Source organism: Bos indicus x Bos taurus, chromosome 13 (genome assembly GCF_003369695.1).
Source record: "Bos indicus x Bos taurus breed Angus x Brahman F1 hybrid chromosome 13, Bos_hybrid_MaternalHap_v2.0, whole genome shotgun sequence".
Classification (NCBI taxonomy): domain Eukaryota; kingdom Metazoa; phylum Chordata; class Mammalia; order Artiodactyla; family Bovidae; genus Bos; species Bos indicus x Bos taurus.
Genome location: NC_040088.1, coordinates 10,869,176 through 10,890,013, shown reverse-complemented (window position 1 = coordinate 10,890,013; position 20,838 = coordinate 10,869,176). Strand labels below are relative to the sequence as shown.

Sequence of the window (20,838 nt, the reverse complement as noted above, 5' to 3'; positions counted from 1 at the left end):
TACTAAGAGTGGGTTGCCACTTCCTCCTCCAGGGGAATTTCCTGGCCCAGGGATCGAACCTGGGTCTCCTACATCTTCTACATTGCAGGTGGATTCTTTACCGTGGAGCCACTGGGGAAGCCGACAAGTGTAGACTGATGCCCTGCCCCAAAGCATTTAAATTTAATGTGTTTTAAGGTACCAGCCTGGTCCAAACAAAAGTCTGCCAGCCAAATGCACCCTCCAAGCATTTAGTTTGTGCCTTCCATTGAGGGTATGGTTAAGCGTATGGGCTTTGAAGATGGACAGACAGACCTGGGTTTAAATCTTAGTTTCTAACCTGTGGAACACAGTGGCATTTGAAATCACAGAGCAGTTGTGAGGAATATATGAAATAATGCATGTAAAGTGCTTGGGCAAAGCCTGGCACATAGTAAGTGTTTAATTTATAGTAGCTTTTATGGTTATAGTGAATCACAGAATGGCAATGGTGATGGTTTGTTGTTTTTTTTTTTTAAATAAAAGCAGCGTTCTCTTGAGCACATTTATGAAAGCATTCATGTGTGGAGCAGTGGCGCCCCTGGTGGTCATGATCAAGAACTGCAAAGCAATGTAGCCAGCCTAACTCTGGTCTTTAGGGTCAAATAGACAAGGAGTTTGAATCCAGTTCTGCCACATACAAGTACGTAACACAGGTCATTTACCTTCACCCTTATCCTCCATTCCCTGCTCCCAAACGTTAATATTCCATGGAGTGGCTCTATTTTTTTTTTAATATTTATTTGACTGCACTGAGTCTTAGTTGTGGCATGTGAACTCAGTTGCAGCAGGAGGGATCTAGTTCCCTGACGAGGGATCAAACCCAGTCCCCCTGTATTGGGAGTGTGGAGTCTTAGCCACAAGACCACTAAGCAAGCCCATGGCTCTGACAATTTAATGAGACAATATAATATCACTTGGCATACAAGCGATATTACTAGCTCTTAATAAGTGCTGGCTAGGATCCTAGCACCCAGAACACCACTGGCCACAGACTGCTAATATCCCTCCCTCATGTGAGAAGGGAAATGGGTGGGTGATTATTTATTTTTTCTTCTTTTGGGTACGAGTGAGGAGCTGTTTCTTTGGCTCGGAGCACTTGGCCAGAAAAGATACCCTGTGGATACCTGAAATTTTTCTAGAGTAAAATATTCCTTTGGATAATGCATTGCTCCCTCCAGACTTCTCTTTTCAGGTGAAAACTCCCCTGGAAGGATAACTAATATCCTGTGTCAAATGCCCAGGTGAGGATGAATGAACCAGCTTCTTGCCTCCCAGACCAGAGGGGCCTGGGAGACACTTTGTGTGTCATTACCCCCTCCCGCTCGCTCCACACACACCCTCCACCCCACTTGCTCTTCTGCCTGGAGGGGGGACTTTCTTCCTTTTCAGAGTCCAGAGGCAAGGAGTGAAGCAGGAGGTAGATGCCCCTGCACACAGGGGAAGCAATTGGAGATTCATACCATGTGGACCGATACTTCAAGATGAGAATGGCAGGACAATTGAGCGAGGAGGCTGGGCCCTGCCCAGACAGAAGATAACAGATCACATATTTCTCATTCTCAATGTCAAGAGACCTCCCTGACTACACATGCACAGAAAGGGTTCTTAGAGGTCAAAAGGGGAGTAATGCTGATGCCAAGCTACCCACAGGGGCTTCTTCAGCAGAATCCATCTTGGCTAAGAGATGCATGTGCGCACATGAGAGGACCCTGAGATATACCAAATAGGAACCAGGCAAATCAAAATGATTAGCCAAAGGAAAACTGGAAGAAATGCTCCACGTAAGTGATTTAAACTGCCATGAGGGTGCAACTCTGCAACCGAGTCTGCCTGTGTGTCTATCCACACATACAGTGCTCTTTTTTTCCTTCTAATAAATACTTCACTTGTTTCACTATCTACCCCCCTCCACTCTCCACACCGCGCCCCCCGCCCTGCAGAGCCCGAGGCAAGGCCGGGGCTCAGACCACAGGGTCTCCCTGCTTCAGCCCCCTCTGAAACAGTTCCTCCCATGTCAGCCTTGCTTCTCTTCCCATATCCTGCTCATACCTATTACAAGGTCCTGGGCTCTTCTTCTGGCAAACAGAAGCCCTTTCCAACTGGAAAATGAGGAAGAGGAGCCTCCACTTGCTCCCTGGGCATGCTGCCCCACTGCCAAGTGGAGAACTAAGAATAGGGTAACAGCTCATATTGATGAAGCGACCTTGAAGGAAGTAATCTGCTCGCTTTCAGAGGAGGGGCCGTACGGCCAAGAAGCACTCATGAGGGAGAAGTTTCACCTCTAGAGACAGTCTTTTGGACAAAAGAAAAATGAGCTACCTGAATTTCAGCATACATGCAAGTTTTGTGTTTTAGTTTGGTATTGTGTTTATTTTGAGCTACACATTTGAGGGTGCACCACAGAACTTTTTCAGGCTTGAGGCCGCCAAAAGTCATCATCTGGGCCTTCATCTCTCCCAGCACAGTCAGATCCTTTGTTGGTTCATCAGAAATTATGAAAATTTTCATCTTGCCACAAATCCCTCATCTGGATCCCACAGCTCCCAGGTCCCCCATCTTTTTTTCTGCCTTGGAAGAGTCCTGCCAAGACTCCAAGGCAGTGGTAGTGATCACAGGCCCTGGTTAACATCCACGAGGTGGTTTTAAATTCCTCTATGGCACAAGACACCTTCAAAGGACCTTGGACCTGGCAGCGGAGGACAAACTTCCAGAGGTGTCAGTGGCCAAGGCTGAAAAGGGGACCAGCCAGGCTGTGTGCTGCGCTTCAGCCCCCAGGGGGCGCCGGACTCCAACCAACCTTACCTGACTCCTCGTTCCAGCCGGCTCTGGAATGAGCTTTCCCCCACCACCCCAAACCATTCAAGGGGATTAGAAGGCTGTCATCTGCCTGCCCCCTCACCTCACACTCCCACTTTACACACACACACATACACACAGGGCCAGTCTGCAAATCCCCCCAACTGGGCTGGCTGCCCACTCCCCCCTTCTCTTGGTGCACTTTATTCAAACCTCTGTAGAGTACAACTCCTCCCTCCTCACCCCCACCCCCTCCATCGCCCCTGCGGTCCTTCCAAACCCATCTTTTTTCTTTGGGACCCCTGGATTATTCCAGGGTTTTGACAACCTCTTTACCACTCATGAGCTACCTCATCGGATGCTCACAACCATGATACCTGTAAAGAAGGCAATGGGGCAGGGATGACGGTCTCCTTGGCAAAGAGGAAACTAAGGCCTACAAAGAGGGGGTCTCTGGCATGCAGTAAGTCAGGGATGACACTGGGCAGACAGCCAGGACTCCTGAGCACCAAAGAACTCTGGAACCTGCCTGAACTCAAGCCTACTGGTGAGGGACCCTCCCCTCCAATGCTCATGGGGGCTGTTGGCTTGACTTAGCCACTAAAATAAGTCAAGATAATTGCTTTCCCACCCCTGGCTTGTTGTGTGAACTTGGGCAAGTCTCTCCTCCCATCTAAGCCTCTGGAAGCTATGATGATGGCCTATAGGTCCTTCCTTTGACTGAGACGCTCTGTGACTTTCTGACAGGAGCCCGAATCACCTCCACCCACTCGAGGTTTCTGGGGTTTCAATTAAAATGCAAGAAGCTTGTGAGAGGGCTAATGACTGTACTTCAGGTCAACAGCAATAATGACCCCAAAATGGGAAGTCTGCACTTACTGCTCTCAATTACTGGGCTTTATATGAGCTTTAATGTTTAAAGTTATCCTCACTACAACCCCAGGAGGTAGTAGTATTTTCTCTGTTTTATAGATGAGAAATTGAGGCTCGGAGAAGTGAAGTAAGTATCCTAAGCAGGACTAGAGCCCAGGGAAGCCAATCTCAAAAGGCTGGCTCTTTTGGGACTTCCCTGGAGGTCCAGTGGTTAAGACTTTCAAAGCAGGGGGCACAGGTTCCATCCCTGACTGGGGAACTAAGATCCTGCGGGGTGGGTGGCCAAAGATTTTTTTCCAAAAGGCAGGCTCTTTCTTTTGCTATATGCTGCTCAGGGAATCTTTTAGAAGTTGGCTTTACAAACCCAAGGTCTTCCCTAGAAGGTCTGTGGCCCTGTCAGGACTGAAGCCTTTCAGCCACCCCTCAGGAGGTATTCCCAGGTGGTGCAATGGTAAAGAATCTGCCTGCTAATGCAGGAGCTGCAGGAGACATGGGTTCGATCCCTGGGTTGCGAAGATCCCCTGGAGGAGGAAATGGCAAACCACTCCAGTATTCCTGCCGAGCTGACCCCATGGACAGAGGAGGTTGGTGGGCTACAGTCCATGGGGTTGCAGAGAGTCAGACACGACTGAGCAAGTGCACACACAGGAGGTATTATGGAAACTGTAAGAGAGGCAGGGCCTGACCCAGCATGACCCAGGGTCCTCAGCTTCCCTCCTCCTCCTCAGACCAGTCCCCCATCCTGAGGCCACAAGCAGACCCCACAGCCCAGGCAGAGCCTGTGAGCAGATGCAAGTTTATTATTGCATAGACGGCAGCTTCCTGAACCTTCACCCCAAATACCAACCCCCAAACAAGACCCCACCCAGGAGCCCTGGTAGCCAGAGGCTTATCCCCAACCCTAAGCCAGACCAAAAACCCCAGACAGCGACCTCAGAGCCCAGGCCTGGAGCCTGTCTCCCCTGAGAAGCACCCCCGGCCCACCCTCCTCTTGCCCTACTTGTCCAGAAAAGCCCACACACGATGGCGGAGGCCCTGGAGGACAGCAGAACCCACAGGCTCCTCTCGGCAGAAATGCAATCCAACAAGCTCAAGGCCCCAGCAGTGCTTGAAACAGTAAGTGTGGAGTTGGAAGGAAGGTTCCCAAGTATTGAGGGAGGAAGGGAAAGCTGACCCCATCAGAAACAAACTTTAGGTCAAAGAGCAAGCCCGGGGGGAGGCCAGACTACCCCTGCCCCAGCCCCCAAGGAGCAGAGAAACAAAGACAGAAAAGCAGCTGCTCCCCTCCAACTCAGTTTAAATGTCCTGGTCACGTCCTTCCCCCCGCTCAACGGGGCCTGGACCACTGGCCCTCCATCCTTCCCCAGCGCCGAGGCCACAGCCCCCACCCACTCCCAGCCAGCACCAGGGACAGGAGAAACCAGAATGGTACACAGCACATTGGAAAGGGGCTACATGCAAAGACCGGCTCCTGCCAAGCAAGCCGAGGAGCTTATCACAGATGGCAGGAACCCCACACCTGCTCCCCTCTCCCTGGGACACGCTGGCTGACAAGCAGCCTTCTTCAGCATCGGCCTGAGAGTCTGCCCCAGCGAAAGCTGCCTGGGCTTCCATGCTCAGCACCCCCCACCAATCAAGCCTGCGGTGGCCCCTGGGAGCGGAAGCGGACAAACCAGTTCACGGGCATCCCTGAGGCTTTATCTCACCGGCCCCACGGCTCCTGCAGGGTGACCTCTCCTCACCCTCAGCATCCTCGAAGCCCCCATGTGTAATGCCAGCCCCAGGCTCAGGCGCCCTCAGAAACAGGGCCATCCTAACTGCCCCTCAGCCCTTCTCCCCACACACCCCGCCCCCTGGCCACCTGGTCAGCGGCTTCCCAGCCAAAGGTCCCAAACCCTCACGTCTCCCCCTCGCCTGCTGGTCCAGAGGGAAGCTAACTGGACCGGTGGGAGGAGACAGAAGCACTGTATTCTGGGATATTCAAACAGAAGATGTCCATTTCCTCTGTTGTCATCCTGAGCATCTGGAAGCAAGGGACAGAGTATGGGAGGGGTCGGGACTGAGACAAGAAGGGCCGGTGGGCTGAGAGCATCACCCGCCATGACCCACCACAGGGATCTCGTCACTTCCTCCGCTTGCCTGGGAGGCCTCAGAAGTTTAAAATAAAGCCAGGGAGGGTAGGAAGGAGGGGGCTGGGATTTAACATCCTGGTTTGGTGACTTCTCCCAAAACACAAAAAGCCTGGGGAGGGGGTGACCTAGGGTAGTGGTGGAGGCGAGGGAGTGGATGGGGATGGGGGATGGAGCAGATTGGGAAGTTCAAGACCAGGGCTCTTCTTTCAGGGCTTTCCCTGCCACTGGGCAGAGAGCTCCCGGACGTTGCCCAGCACTTTTCTCTTCCTCTGGGCATTGCCTGTGTCTGGGCACAGATGCCACGGGAAGCCTCCTTCAATGTTTGTGGTGTGGATGCGAGTGGACCCCCAGCAACCGGGTCCAGTCCTCCTCAGCCGCCCTGCCTGGCACTGCAAAAGATGGGTCCATGCATCCTCAGCAGGAACTCCTGGCTCTGCAGAGAAGAAAAGAGGTCCAGGTGAGGGAAGGATGGAGGAGGGATGAAGGCAGGGGCCGGGGGTGGAGGTGAGGCTGAGCCAGGCTCCGGGCAGGGTTCAAGGAGCAGGCCTGATCCTCTCTGGGGCAAGATCTCTATCACCAGCACCATCCCTGCCTCTGCAAGCCCGCAAGCCTCAGCCTTGGGCTCTGACTCAGTGGGACCAGAGACAAGCCCCAGAGGCCCCTCCTTGGCCCATGCAAGGCCCTGCTGGAGGCTGCCTCTGCCTGTTCCCTTTGCCTGGTACATGCTGCCCTCCTCTCCTCCCCTCCCTCACTGCCATCTGGCTCGCCCCTCACCATCCTTCAGGTCAGGAAGTTGGCAGTCCCCGCTGCAACCATTCCCAGATCCCCTAGGAAACACGGACCCCGCTGGGGCCAGCATCTGCTCCCAGGGCAGCACCTACCAGGCTAATATTGTCACTGGCTATTTACCCTTCTCCTTCTCCTCTGGGACTGAGTAGGAACCCCCGGCCCATACTAAGCTAGAGTCAAGGGAGGCGATCTTTGAGGGGAGCAAGGCAAGAGGCAGCAAGTCTTGTTAGCAGCACCAAACACAGGATTCACAGTGTAAAGGCTGGTCCTAGTATGAGGAAGATTTGATTTGCCTTGTGGCTACTTTGGGTTCCCAGGTGGTGATGGTGGTAAAGAACCCGCCTGCCAGTGCAGGAGACCTAAGAGACTATGGGTTGGATCCCTGGGTCGGGAAGATCCCCTGGAGGAGGGCATGGTAACCCACTCCAGTATTCTTGCCTGGAGAATCCCATGGACAGAGGAGGCTGGCAGGCTTCGGTCCACAGGATCACAAAGAGTCGGACACAACTGAAGTGACTTAGCACGCATGCACGTGGCTACTTCACCCTGAGACCAGCGAGGGCCATTTTCCTTCACCCCAGCCCTGCCCACTTCCTTTTCACCGGACCTTACCCAGCTCCTGAGCTCCATCACGGGGAGAAAACCAACTGATGGAACCGACTGACTGACAGCAGGGTTCAGGAAGAGGACTGAGGGAGGCGGGTGGAGAGTGCGAGCAAGAGAGAACCAGAGGACAGGGAAAGAGGATCCGGCCATCCGGGCGACCTCAGTCTAGACTTCCGGGGCTCTGTGGGGAGGAGGTCAGGAACTATTCTGCTTAACGTTTAAACTGCAAGACTCTTACACAATGAGCCATAAGTTAAAGGTTTACTTTCACGTTCGCCTCATTTCTTGGGGCAGGAATGTGTCCCTGCTGTGTCCCTATTCCCAGCAGAGCAGGCGCTCAGTAAAGGGTGGTTAAATGGGCTTCCCTGGTGGTTCAGGGGTAAAGAATCCACCTGCCAGTGCAGGAGACACGGGTTCGATCCCTGGGTCAGGAAGATCCCCTGGAGAAGGAAATGGCAACCCACTTCAGTATTCTTGCCTGGAAAATCCCATGGACAGAGGAGCCTAGAGGGCTACAGTCTGTGGTGTCGCAAAAGAGTTGGACACGACTTAGGGACTAATCAACAACCACAACAAATGAATGGTGAGTTCGTGAATGAATGAAGCCCCCAGCGTTCACCTGACAGCCAGCCAGTGTTCTGTGCACGTTGGGCCAACGAGGGTGCGTGCATGTGTGTGTGCGCACTGGGGAGAGATGATCTCTCAAATCCACACTCTAGGTCCCTGCCCCTGCTGGGGGGTGGGCCTCAATTAACCACAAGACAGTGGCCCAGCAGGCCCTTACTCTCCTCCCCAGAGACTGCCGTGCTCTCCTCCCGGCCTCACCTGGGGGACGAGGTCAGGTCAGCAGGTGAACGAACAGGATGGCCAGGCCAATGTTCAGCAGGATCACCATGCAGATGAGGACGGTGTTGGGGACCTGGGAACAGCCGAGACAGGCTGCCTGAGTCCCCAGGAGAGCACACTCCCCCACCCCAACCCTCCGCAGTGTCCAGCACCTGGACAGACCATCCGAGCTGGAAGGATTCCTGGAGGAAATAATCAACCAAACTGCTCAGGGTCTAGAGAGGATCGAGAACGTATCCCAGGGCACACAGCGGGCAGAGCTGGGACTGGAATCCAAGTACATGGCCGTACCCACTGCTAATTCCTCTGGGGCTGCATCTCTCAGGCCCTCTGAGCCCAGCTTCAGTCTTTGGCACTGTAGCTTCCTGCTCCCCTAACAAGGCCAGAGGGCCAGGACTCACCCCCTTAATGAACCATTCCTCTATCCCCCCAAAGCCCTCCCTGCTACACCATGTAGTAGAGGCTATTGGAGCCCAGCCTAGATCCTTCATAAACAGGAGCAGCCCACAGCCTAGCTGCTTGGGACTCCTAGTCGCCTCCTCCAAAGGAGCGCCCAGACAACTGTACAGAGGCCAGCCCCTGCCCAAGGTGGGGGCACTCTGCCTGTAACCCTGGGTCAGGCTGCACCTAACTAAGCCCACATCCCGGCAGGGGTTCCCCCCTGCCCTGTCCTGTGCCATCACCCTGGTCCCCCGGTCATCTGCCCCCCGAATCCCACTTCCAGCTCCCCGCCCCTCCCGCCCCCTCCCCCCCCTCCCGCCCCCTCCCCCCCCCGCCCCCCCCCCCTCCCCCACCACTTCCACCAGCAGCCTCACCTCCTCCACCTCGACCTCTGTCGCCGCCGCGGCCTCCTTCCGAGCCTTCTTCTTGGCCCCAGCCTTGGTCAGCCCTCGGGCCTCCGTCTTGCGGGCCTTGACCTTGGGTTCGGCTTTGGGCACGATGGGCTTGGGTTCCAGCTTGGCGGGGCTCTCGGGCGCCGACGCGGGGCTTCGGGGCGGGGGCGCCGTCCCGGGCGCGGCGGCTGCGGCCGGGGAGGGGGGCACGGAGTCGGCGGCGGGGGGCTCGGGCTCGTCCTCGAAGGGCGGCGGCGCGGGCGGCGCGGTGCGCACGGCGTAGCTGTGGTAGCCCTGGTACAGCGCCACCTCCGGCTCCTCGGGCCGCGCGGGCGGCGCCTGCAGCGCCTCGATGGCCATGCGTTCGCTGGCCGGCCGGGCGGGGCTGCGGCGACCCGCGCCGTCGGACGGCGTGACCGGCCGGCTGCCCTCGCCGCCGCCGCCGCCGGGTTCACCGTTCCAGGCGCCTGGGCTCAGCAGGCCGTCTTTGGACGCCGCGGCCGGACGGGGCCGCTTGGGCTGCGGGGGCGTCCCGGCCGGCGACGGGGGGCCACCCTCGGGCGCCGGGGTCTCCCGCTCGTGCAGCTCCGGGCTCTCGCGGAGCCGCTCCGGGAGGCCCGCGGCGCCGGGGCCCCGGTCGGGGGAATCCAGCAGGCTCTCCGAGTTCTCCAGGATCTCCTGGAGCAGCCGGCGCTTTTGATACTCCGGACCTGCGGGGAGACCACAAGGGGAGGTGGGATTCGAAGCTGGGTCCCCGCACCGGCTGACCTTGGGCAAGCCGCTCCAACCCCGCTGAGTCTCGTCAACTTACTCAGCCAGCACTGACCTGCAGCCACCAGGTGCCAAGAACACTGTTTTTAAGCCATTCCCCAATACTAACTCATTTACTCCTTTGAATAACCCTATGCTGCTGCGTTGCTTCAGTCGTGTCCGACTCTGTGCAACCCCATAGACGGCAGCTCACCAGGCTCCCCAGTCCCTGGGATTCTCCAGGCAAGAACACTGGAGTGGGTTGCCATTTCCTTCTCCAATGCATGAAACTGAAAAGTGAAAGTGAAGTCGCTCAGTCATGTCCGACTCTTTGCTACCCCATGGACTGCAGCCTACCAGGCTCCTCCATCCATGGGATTTTCCAGGCAAGATTACTGGAGTGGGGTGCCATTGCCTTCTCCGGAATAACCCTATGAGGTGGATGCTATTATTTAGCCTCCACTGCACATAAGAACTCGGAGAAGGCAATGGCACCCCACTCCAATGTTCTAGCCTGGAGAATCCCAGGGACGGTGGAGCCTGGTGGGCTGCCGTCTATGGGGTCGCACAGAGTCGGACACGACTGAAGCAACTTAGCAGCACATAAGAATAAAAGGAGGCTCAGAGAGGTAAAATGCCTTGCCCAAAGTCACCCAGCTGACCAAGAGCGGAGCCGGGGCTGGCACACAGGCTGTCTGGCTCCAGAGTTTATGCTCTTTATGGTCACACCGGCCTCTTTCCATTCTCTTATCTGAAAAACAGGCCTAATGATATCTATTTCATAAATACTAACTGTAAGATTAATCGAGTGGGAAAAAAAAAATGCCTGTGAAATGCTGAGCGCAGAACCTAGCACGTGGTGACAGCTGTTGCTATGACTACCCAAGGCGGAGGCTGCCAGCCAGCGTCGCTCTTCCTGGGACCAGCAGGGGGCGCACTGTGATGGGACGCGCGACTCCTCTTGCCGGGCTGAGATCTGCACTCTGAGGTCTTGTATCTAGCCTCCTTTGCTGCTGCTGCTGCTGCTGCTGCTGCTGCTGCTGCTGCTGCTGCTGCTAAGTCGCTTCAGTCGTGTCCGACTCTGTGCGACCCCATAGACGGCAACCCACCAGGCTCCCTCATCCCTGGGATTCTCCAGGCAAGAATACTGGAGAGGGTTGCCATTTCCTTCTCCAATGCACGAAAGTGAAAAGTGAAAGGGAAGTCGCTCAGTCGTCTCCGACTCTTCGCGACCCCATGGACTGCAGCCTACCAGGCTCCTCCGTCCATGGGATTTTCCAGGCAAGAATACTGGAGTGGATTGCCATTTCCTTCTGCCTTGCTGCTGCTGCTGCTAAGTCGCTTCAGTCGTGTCAGACTCTGTGCAACCCCATAGACGGCAGCCCACTAGGCTCCTCTGTCCCTGGGATTTTCCAGGCAAGAATACTGGAGTGGGTTGCCATTTCCTTCTCCAATGCATGAAAGTGAAAAGTAAAAGTGAAGTCACTCAGTCGTGCCGGACTCTTAGCGACTCCAAAACCCTTCAACATGGAGAGCACCAGTCGCCCACTCTGATGGACTCCCACCACTGTATTCAAGGGCAAAGTCTGGATCAGAGCCAGGAGGTCCTCCTCACTCTGCAGCCTCATTCCCCAGGGAGAGGAGACAGGCTCCAGTTGGGGAAACCTCTTATTACCACCCCAATCTCAGCCTGAGTCCCCTTGACTCATCCCACCCCATGCCTGCACCACGCCCACAGATGCTCACAGGCATGTGTGGACCCAGTGGAGCATCTCAGCTTTCCACCAAGCAAAGAAAAAGGTGTCCACCTCCCCATCCCCACCCCACGGACTTTCCCCACCCCATCCTGGCCAGTCCCCTCCCTGGCTGGCCCTACCTGGCTGGTAGAAGTCTGGAGCCAGCTCCCTGGCCAAAGTGCGGGCAATGTTGGACTCTTGGTTAGCAGCCAGGGCAGCCTGTTCTGCTGCCTCAGCTTTGGCCTTGGCGTGGCTTGTCCTAAGGAGACGACACGGTGGAGTCTCAGGATCCCTCCAGAGAACCAACCCTCTCTGCCCTTCCTCCCCCACCCACAATGAGACACCGTGGACAACACTTTTGTTCACTTGGGCTGTCAATGAATATTTATTAAGCCCTGTGGTCCAGGCTGTTGTGCGTTCCCCCGACCATTTCCTCTTCTCTCAGGGCACACAGATGGACTCCATTTTCCAGCCTCCCTGGGGTTAGGTGTGGTCAGGTGACTGGCTAAAGCATTGTGGGAAGACAGGATGATGCCATTTCCAGGCATGGTCCACAAAAACCTGTCCTGTAATCCACAGTGTCCTCTCTCTTCTCCGCTGTTGCTGGTAAAATGCAGAAGCCAAGCCCCCAGAACAAGGGACTTAACCTCATTTGTGTCACAGCTCTTTTCAACCTGGTGACACCTCTGGACCCTTTCTCGGTATACTGTTTTAAAATGCATAAATTACACAGGATTACAAAGACATGCAATTACACTGACACACTGTTACCAGAATATTTAAAGGAACAAATCTGTAATATAAGAATGTATATTCTTCTTTATAAACACATGAAACAAAATATTCAGCAGGCCTATTGACCACCATAACTTAAAAGTATAGATTAGCATAAAGGATATTTCAAGGATACATGCAACAACAGGAATGTGGCATGAAAATATATGTGATTTCTATGAGTGACAAAGTCAGAGATACTGCTAATACTACTGTGATTTATTGCCGACTTCTGTAATTGAAGAAAATACTAAATTTCAGTTACACGTCAGTAAAAATAGAGATGTGGTTTTCCCTGTCCGGATCCCTTCACTGGGCAAATGCACCCACCCTTGGCTGCTGAATTGACTGCTGATGGCTCACTGCTGTCTCAGAGAATTGCAACCAATAAGAAGCTACCTTGTTCCAAAGGTCCATACCCCTCCCCAACCCAAGGAGCCTATAACCAATGACTACTGACACCAGCCAGCCCCTTTTTGCCCCAAGAGGAACCAACTCTTGAGGTACCGCTCAGGCTCCAGAGCCCCACCGTGGGATGAGGTTGAAGGACTCCAGAACACATCCCTGCTTAGCTACTTCTATGTCCCAGCCTGCCTCTCTCACTCTCCCTTGCTTCTGAGAGCACTTGCTCCATAAATCGGCAGTGCAAGAATCCTCATCTCAGACTCAGCTTCTAGGGAATCTAACCTAAGGCAGCATCCAGATTCACAGACTCGCTGAATTCTATCCACAGAACCCCCGTGGCCCCCAGGGTCAAGAAACATGGTGGAAGGAACTCGGGTCCACAGATGATTATTGCATGGAGCAAAGCCCACCTCCCCAACAGTTTCATATTAAACATGCAACATTTGAGCATTAAATTTAAACATTAAACTCAGCAAGCCTTAAATGTCTACTGCATTAAGCGCCTAAGATTTGGGGGATGTTTATTTCAGCTGTTAATCTAACCTAACTAGGAAAAGCACCTACAAAAATATTAACAGCCCCACTAACCAATGGACTTCAAGGTAAAGAAATTAAAGATTATCTCATGTAATCATCATGATGCCTTAGGAAGCTGGTGCTCTTATTATTGTCCCTATTTTACAGAAAAGGAAACTGAGGCACAGGCAGGGTAAGTAACTTGCCCAAGGTCACAGAGTCCCTAAGTGCAGCAACTGGGATTTTGAACCCAGGCAAGATGATTCCAGACCCTGTGCTGCTCTGAAGAGTGTGCCGTGGTTGGTCAGGAGCCAAGATTCCAGGGGCAAGACAAGCGCCTTTCAAAAGGAGGAGATGGGCTGGACGCAAGCAACCAAAATTATTTAATATAATGTAACCAAATAAAAGGGATTCCCTGGTAGTTCAGCTGGTAAAGAAACTGCATGCAATGCAAGAGATCCCTGTTCACTTCCTGGGTCATGAAGTTCCCCTGGAGAAAGGATGGGCCACCCACTGCAGTATTCTTGGGCTTCCGTAGTGGCTCAGACGGTAAAGAATCTGCCTGCAATGCTAGAGACCTAGGTTTGATCCCTGGGTTGAGAAGATGCCCTGAAGGAGGGCATGGCAACCCACTCCAATATTCTTGCCTAGAGAATCCCACCGACAGAGGAGCCTGCGGGGCTACAGTCCGTGGGGTCGCAAAGTCGGACATGACTGAGCGATTAAGCACAGCACAATTAAGTGCCATTGTGAGAAGTGCCATAAAGGAAGAGTATAGAATGTGATGAAAATGTCCAACAGGAAGGCTTGATGTAGATCAGTGGTGGAGGGGGGGATCAGGCAAGGTTTCCTCGAGGATGTGACAGTTGAGACCTGAAACTGATACATCCATTGATTGGCTCATCAGCACTGAGGCAGGAACAGTGAGCCAGGCAGAGGGAAGGGCATGTGCAAAGGTCCTGAGAGGGGGTACAAGCGTCATGTCTTTGGGGAACTGAAAGGTCCAATCAGTGTCCCCATGAGCAGATGAGTCACTTCCTTGGGGATTTGATCTGCGTGTATCTCCAGCACAAATTGAGCCCCATCTAGAGATGAAGTTTACTAAGCTCCCTCCAGGTGCCAAGCCTTTTGCCTACGTTACGCCTTACAATCCTCAAAACTGCCTGGGAGGTAGCTTTTATTGAATCTACTCCACAGGTGGGGAAACTGAGTCTCAGAGCAATACCTTGCTCAAGGATGCCAAGTAACAACTGACATTTACAAAGCATTTACAACATGCCAAGAGCTTTATAGAAATTAATCCATTTCATTTTCCCAAGTACTCTTTGTGGCCCATCATCCCTCTTTACAGAGGAGAAATCCAAGGCACAAGAAGGTTTAAGGAGCCCACCTACAACTCATCCAACCAGCAAGTGAAAGCAAGGTTTCAAACAAAGGCTTTCTTGGGCCTAGAGTCTGTGCCTTTTGTCACAGGTTTGTCCGTCCACTCAATAGTAAGTAGTGGGGGATTTCCCTGGTGGTCCAGTGATTAAGAATCTGCCTTCCAATGCAGGGGACATGGGTTCTATCCCTGGTCGGGGAACTAAGATTCCAATGCTGCTGGGCAACTCCACCCACACACAGGAACTACTGAGCCCTGCAGGCTCCAGATCTCTGGTCTACAAGAGAAGCCCCACTCACCTCAAGGCGAAGCCCGGGCACCACAACTAGAGGCCCAGCACAGCCAAAGTAATAATAAGTAGTGGAGCTCAAACCCAGAACTGTCTGGTTTCTAAGCCCCTCCACTGCCACAGAAATGTTTACTGAAGAAAATAAGATTATACTGAACGAAAGAATCCATAAAAGAATGCACGCATACATACATGTACACCTGCATGGGCAAGGGGCAGCATAGAGAATAAAGAGCAGGCTTTTGGAATCAGCAGCCCTGGATTCTAACTTTGGCTCGGCCATGGCTGGGGCTAGGGTGCAAATGATGCATTCACCTCGGGCTCAAAATTTAGGGGGCTGACCAAAAAAAATTAAAAACCTCAGTAATCCAGATAAACAATACTTGAATGCAATATTTTTTAAAGTCAAAATTAATGCAGCAATAATCCTTGATGAACAAGTTATGAAAAAAATGTCAATAAAGTCCAAATCCAGACCGTGCACTTCTACGACTCACCTCACTCGCCTCCCCCTAGTCCCAACCCTACAAGGACTCTAGGACCTTGGGTGAATGGCTTTGCCTCTCTGTGCCTCAGTTTCTGCGTCTGTAGGATGATAATTCTCCTCTCTTGGAGTTGATGTGAATGGCTGAGAAGCAACATAGGAAGGTGTTTAGCCCGGGATGGGGCTGAGGGATGGTGATGGTGGTGGTGGTGATGGTGGTGATGGTGATGGTGATGATGATGGTGTTGATGAGGGTGTTGGCAGCGGTAGAGAAGAAAGAGGAGGAGAAAAAGGAGGAGAAAGATAACACTTGTTACACCGAAACCAACTGTGGAACCAACAAGGGCCCACTGTATAGCACAGGAAACTACAGAAAGAATCTGAAAGAGTATACACACACACATATGTATAATCAAATCGCTGGGCTGCACGTCTGAAACTTGCATGATATTGCAAATCAACTATACAATTAAAAACTAAAAAAAGAGAAAAAATGTAGTGCATGCACAACCCCAGACACACGTTTGCCTGTACATGGGTATGTGTGATTCAAAGATCTAAATTTTCAGAGACACTTCCCTGGAAACCTGAAACCCCAGGTTGGGTGGGGGAGGAGGGGAAAGACTGGGCAAACCTTCAAACTGAGAAAATGTCCTTTTTTGGTGGTGTGAGCTGGATGAGGCTTGTTTCCTGGGAAGCTGTGTTGCAGGACGGACTCTTCAGGCCAGAATGGCAGTCTTCACACTGAGCCCTGGAAGGTTCTAGAGGATCAACAATGGACCCTCCAGGGCAACCAGAACAGGGGTCAGAGGGGGATGGCCACACAGCCCCCTCTGTAATAAAGGTAATAAAGGCTGCTGGGCTTGAAGGAGGCACCCTTGACTGATTGAATACCTTACCAGCCCCGCTCCAATGCCTCTGATCTCAGGAATGGCCCCTCAGCTCCCTAGCCCTCAAGCCAGGCATCCCAGTGTCTCCCACACCCTCCTTCCTCATCTTTCAATATTCACAAACAAGCACCACCAACTCCTGTCTCTCCTGCTCCCCCCGAGGCTCTTGATCTGCCTATTCTCCATCTTTCCATGGCTCCTCCTGCCAGGTTCCCCTCTGCCCTCTGTAACCTCCCTGCTTCCAGACTCACTCCCTACAACCGATCACACACAGCTTGCTTGCCTCACCTCTTGCTGACAGTCTCTGCAAGGCTTCCTATCTTGCAGAAAGTAAAGTCCAAAGTGCTTAGCACGGCCTTCAAGGCTACCCAGCCTTGAAGCGGCCCTGAAGCGCTGAAGCGGCCCTGATGGGGTGTATCTGGCAGCTTACCAGGTAAACGGCAGGCTGAAGTGCTGCGGTCCAGAGGCTATCTTCTAGTCCAGTGGCACTCACAGTGTGATCCATGCAGACCCCAACCCCTCATCACCTGGGCACTTGTTGCGAATGCAGATTGGGGGGGCTCCACCCCAGATCCACTGAATCAGAATTTCTCAGGAGGAGCCCAGGAATCTGTGTTTTATAAGCCTTCCAGCTGCTTCCACTGCTCATTAAAATTTGAGAAGCCTGTGCTGGACAGATAGAAACATCCAGCTCTCTCTTGGGCAGTTCCCAGCCTGCTCAACCATCCAGGAGCCTTGAGGGTCTCCCTTCAAGCACCAGGCTCCCTCCCTGAATCCAGGGCCTGCGAGGGAAATGCAGGCACCATTTCTTTTCCTATGACCACTTGGGGAGGGGCTTTTGGGGAGGGTCTCCCAGGAGGGCTCTGCCCCTTCTGTAGAGAAGGGAAGGAGCAGTAACTGGGGCAGGGGGTGGGGCAAGGATCAGTCACCCTTCTTGATTTCATCAGATTTTCTTTCGTCAGCAGGTTAAAAATAAGGCTGGTGGTGGCCCAGGGACAGGGCAGGGCCATAACCCAGTGGGAGCACTCCCGACAGTGTCGACCCTCACTCTTGTCTCCCTTCCCCACCCTGGACCCCTCACCACCCCGGAATAGCTGGCCTCGTTGCCCAGGCGTCTCCATCAAGCTCTGATGGCTTTACTGGGCCAAAGCAGGGGCACCCACAGGAGGCACCCCTGACTCCTCTGCTCTGGTTGTTCCCCCATCTGGAATGTTCCTTTCCCTCCTTCCACCTCCCAGCCTTAAAGGGCCAGCTTCAGACCCACTTTGACTTCCAGATTTATTCAGTTAATGCAACTTTATGGAATGCCTGCTATATGTTAGGAATTTTCTGGGTGCTGTGGCTATGATAGCAAGCCAAGTATCTAAAAATCCCTTGTAGGGGGACTTCCCTGGTGGTCCAGGGACTAAAACTCCATGCTCCCAATACAGGGGGCCCGGGTTTGATCCCTGGTCCGGGAACTAAGATGCTGCCTGCCACAACTAAGACCCGGCATAGCCAAAGTACATAAGTAATTAAGTGAAAGTCACTCAGTCGTGTCTGACCCTTTTCGACCCCATGGACTATACAGTCCATGGAATTCTTCAGGCCAGAATACTGGAATGGGTAGCCTTTCCCTTCTCCAGGGGATCTTCCCAACCCAGGGATTGAACCCAGGTCTCCCGCATTGCAGGCAGATTCTTTACCAACTGAGCCACCAGGGAAGTCCAAAGAACATAAATAAAGATTTTTTTAAAATCCCTTGTAGAACTCACATTCTGTTGTAGGGGTCAGCAAATTAGGGCAACAGGCCATATCCAGCCTGTTTCTCTATCACCTGTGAGCTAAGAATGTTTATTATACTTTTTAAAGCTGTGAAAAAAAACCCAAATAGTAATTTTATGACACATGAAAACTATACAGAATTTAAATGTGTGTCCATATAAATAAAGTTTTATTAGAACAGAGTCACATGTATTTGTTTACTATTGTCTAGAGCTAAGCGGTTGCCACAGGACTGGAAAAGGTCAGTTTTCATTCCAATCCAAAAGAAAGGCAATGTCAAAGAATGTTCAAACTACCGCACAATTGCACTCATCTCACACGCTAGTAAAGTAATGCTCAAAATTCTCCAAGCCAGGCTTCAGCAATACGTGAACCGTGAACTTCCAGATGTTCAAGCTGGTTTTAGAAAAGGCAGAGGAACCAGAGATCAAATTGCCAACATCCACTGAATCATCGAAAAAGCAAGAGAGTTCCAGAAAAACATCTATTTCTGCTTTATTGACTATGCCAAAGCCTTTAACTGTGTGGATCACAATAAACTGTGGAAAATTCTTCAAGAGATGGGAATACCAGACCACCTGACCTGCCTCTTGAGAAATCTATATGCAGGTCAGGAAGCAACAGTTAGAACTGGACATGGAACAACAGACTGGTTCCAAATAGGAAAAGGAGTACATCAAGGCTGTATATTGTCACCCTGCTTATTTAACTTATATGCAGAGTAGATCATGAGAAACGCTGGGCCGGAAGAAGCACAAGCTGGAATCAAAATTGCCGGGAGAAATCTCAATAACCTCAGATATGCAGATGACACCACCGTTATGGCAGAAAGTGAAGAGGAACTAAAAAGCCTCTTGATGAAAGTGAAAGAGAGTAAAAAGGTTGGCTTAAAGCTCCACATTCAGAAAACAAAGATCATGACATCTGGTCCCATCACTTCATGGCAAATAGATGGGGAAACAGTGGAAACTGTCAGACTTTATTTTTGGGGGCTCCAAAATCACTGCAGATGGGGATTGCAGCCATGAAATTAAAAGACGCTTACTCCTTGGAAGGAAAGTTATGACCAACCTAGATAGCATATTTAAAAGCAGAGACATTACTTTGCCAACAAAGGTCCGTCTAGTCAAGGCTGTGGTTTTTCCAGTGGTCATGTATGGATGTGAGAGCTGGACTGTGAAGAAAGCTGAGCACTGAAGAATTGATGCTTTTGAACTGTGGTGTTGGAGAAGACTCTTGAGAGTCCCTTGGACTGTAAGGAGATCCAACCAGTCCATTCTGAAAGAGATCGGGCCTGGGTGTTCTTTGGAAGGAATGATGCTAAAGCTGAAACTCCAGTACTTTGGCCACCTCATGCAAAGAGTTGACTCATTGGAAAAGACTCTAATGCTGGGAGGGATTGGGGGCAGGAGGAGAAGGGGACGACAGAGGATGAGATGGCTGGATGGCATCACTGACTCGATGGACATGAGTTTGAGTGAACTCCGGGAGTTGGTGTTGGACAGGGAGGCCTGGCGTGCTTCGATTCATGGGGTTGCAAAGAGTCGGACATGACTGAGCGACTGAACTGAACTGAACTGAACTGAAACGGTTGCCACAGCAGTCCATGACCTGCAAGGCCAAAAACATTTACCATCTGGTGCTTTACAGGAAAAGTCTGCCCACCTCTGTTCTAATGCATCCACTCAACAATGGTCTCTCCTAATATTCTAATTAATAATATTAGTCTACTATTGGTTGAGCTCTTTGTGCCCAGTTCTGTGCTGTGATCACCTTTACACAAGTGACTTCAGAGAGGTGAAGTCACTTTCTCAAGGTCAAACAGCTAGAAAGTATACCTGCCCAAGCTCTTCCCCATTACACTGAGCTGGCACTTTCTTGGTACTAACTGGACCAGGTCCTCCACATGCTGGTACTAGGGATGGGGATAAATTAGATCCAGCAGGCATCTGAAGAGCTCCCAACCTAATGCAGCCCCTCCAAATCAACTGTGCAGCATCTCTGAAAATCAGCGGATGGCAGGGGCAGAGCAAAGTCGCTAAGCCACAGGGCAGGGCAGCTAAAAAGGGACAGCTCTGGTAGCCTTGGCTCTGCTCCTTATACTCTCAGGCAAGCCTGAGGCCCCTGAGCCCCAGTCTCCTCATCTGTACAATGGGGATAATAACAGCACCTATCCTGGAGAAATGGTATAAGGAGTATAAATGAATAAACATTCATCAGAAGGGTGAAGGGTACAAGCTCCAGTCCATCACATTCTGACTTTTGCTCCCTGGTCTCAGTTTCCTCAACTGTGAAATGGGGTTAATAACATTTACCTCAGAAAATTACTGGGAGTCTGAAATGAGATTGCACAAGAGTACTTAGCATAAACTGAGCACTTAACAAATATTAGCTATTATTATTGTTACAGTTTTGGTTATTATTATAACAATGTTTGGGGATCCCCAGGTGGCTCAGTGGTAAATAATTTGCCTGCCAATGCAGGATACACAGGAGACTCAGGTTTGATCCCTGGATTGGGAACATCTTCTGAAGGGAGGGCATGGCAACCCACTCCAATATTCTTGCCTGGAGAATCCCCATGGACAGAGGAGCCTGGTGGGCTACAGTCCACAAAGAATTGGAGACGACTGAAGTGACTGGGCACATAAGATAGTTTACCAGCAACTCCCTTCCAAAAGTCTAAGGACTGCCAACAAATTGGTATTTAAATAGATATTCTTGTAGCAGGATATGTCATGTAAACTTTATTTCAAAGTTCACCCAGTTTGTAGCATAGTATAGTACTTCATCCCTTTCCATTGCCAATAACGGTCCACTGTGTGTGTGGATAAACCAGATTTAGTTTATCTGTTCCTCAGCTGAAGGACATCTGGAATGTTTCCATCCTCTGGTTACTACGTATAATGCTACTATGGATATTCCTGTGCAAGTCTGGGGATGGATGTAGGTT

The 20,838-nt window shown here is 51.9% G+C and overlaps 1 protein-coding gene across 1 annotated transcript in view; it reads right to left on the bottom strand.

Moving 5' to 3' along the window:
• Nucleotides 1-2,363: 2,363 nt before the first annotated feature.
• JPH2 (junctophilin 2) overlaps nucleotides 2,364-20,838 on the bottom strand; it is a 76,986-nt gene continuing 58,511 nt past the window's right edge. The window contains exons 3-6 of the mRNA XM_027558494.1: nucleotides 11,523-11,641; nucleotides 8,879-9,606; nucleotides 8,043-8,136; nucleotides 2,364-6,255 (exon numbers count right to left, since the gene is read on the bottom strand). Of these exons, the coding sequence (XP_027414295.1) occupies nucleotides 8,056-8,136; nucleotides 8,879-9,606; nucleotides 11,523-11,641 (928 nt within the window). The 3' untranslated portion in view covers nucleotides 2,364-6,255; nucleotides 8,043-8,055. The remainder of the gene's footprint in view (nucleotides 6,256-8,042; nucleotides 8,137-8,878; nucleotides 9,607-11,522; nucleotides 11,642-20,838) is intronic.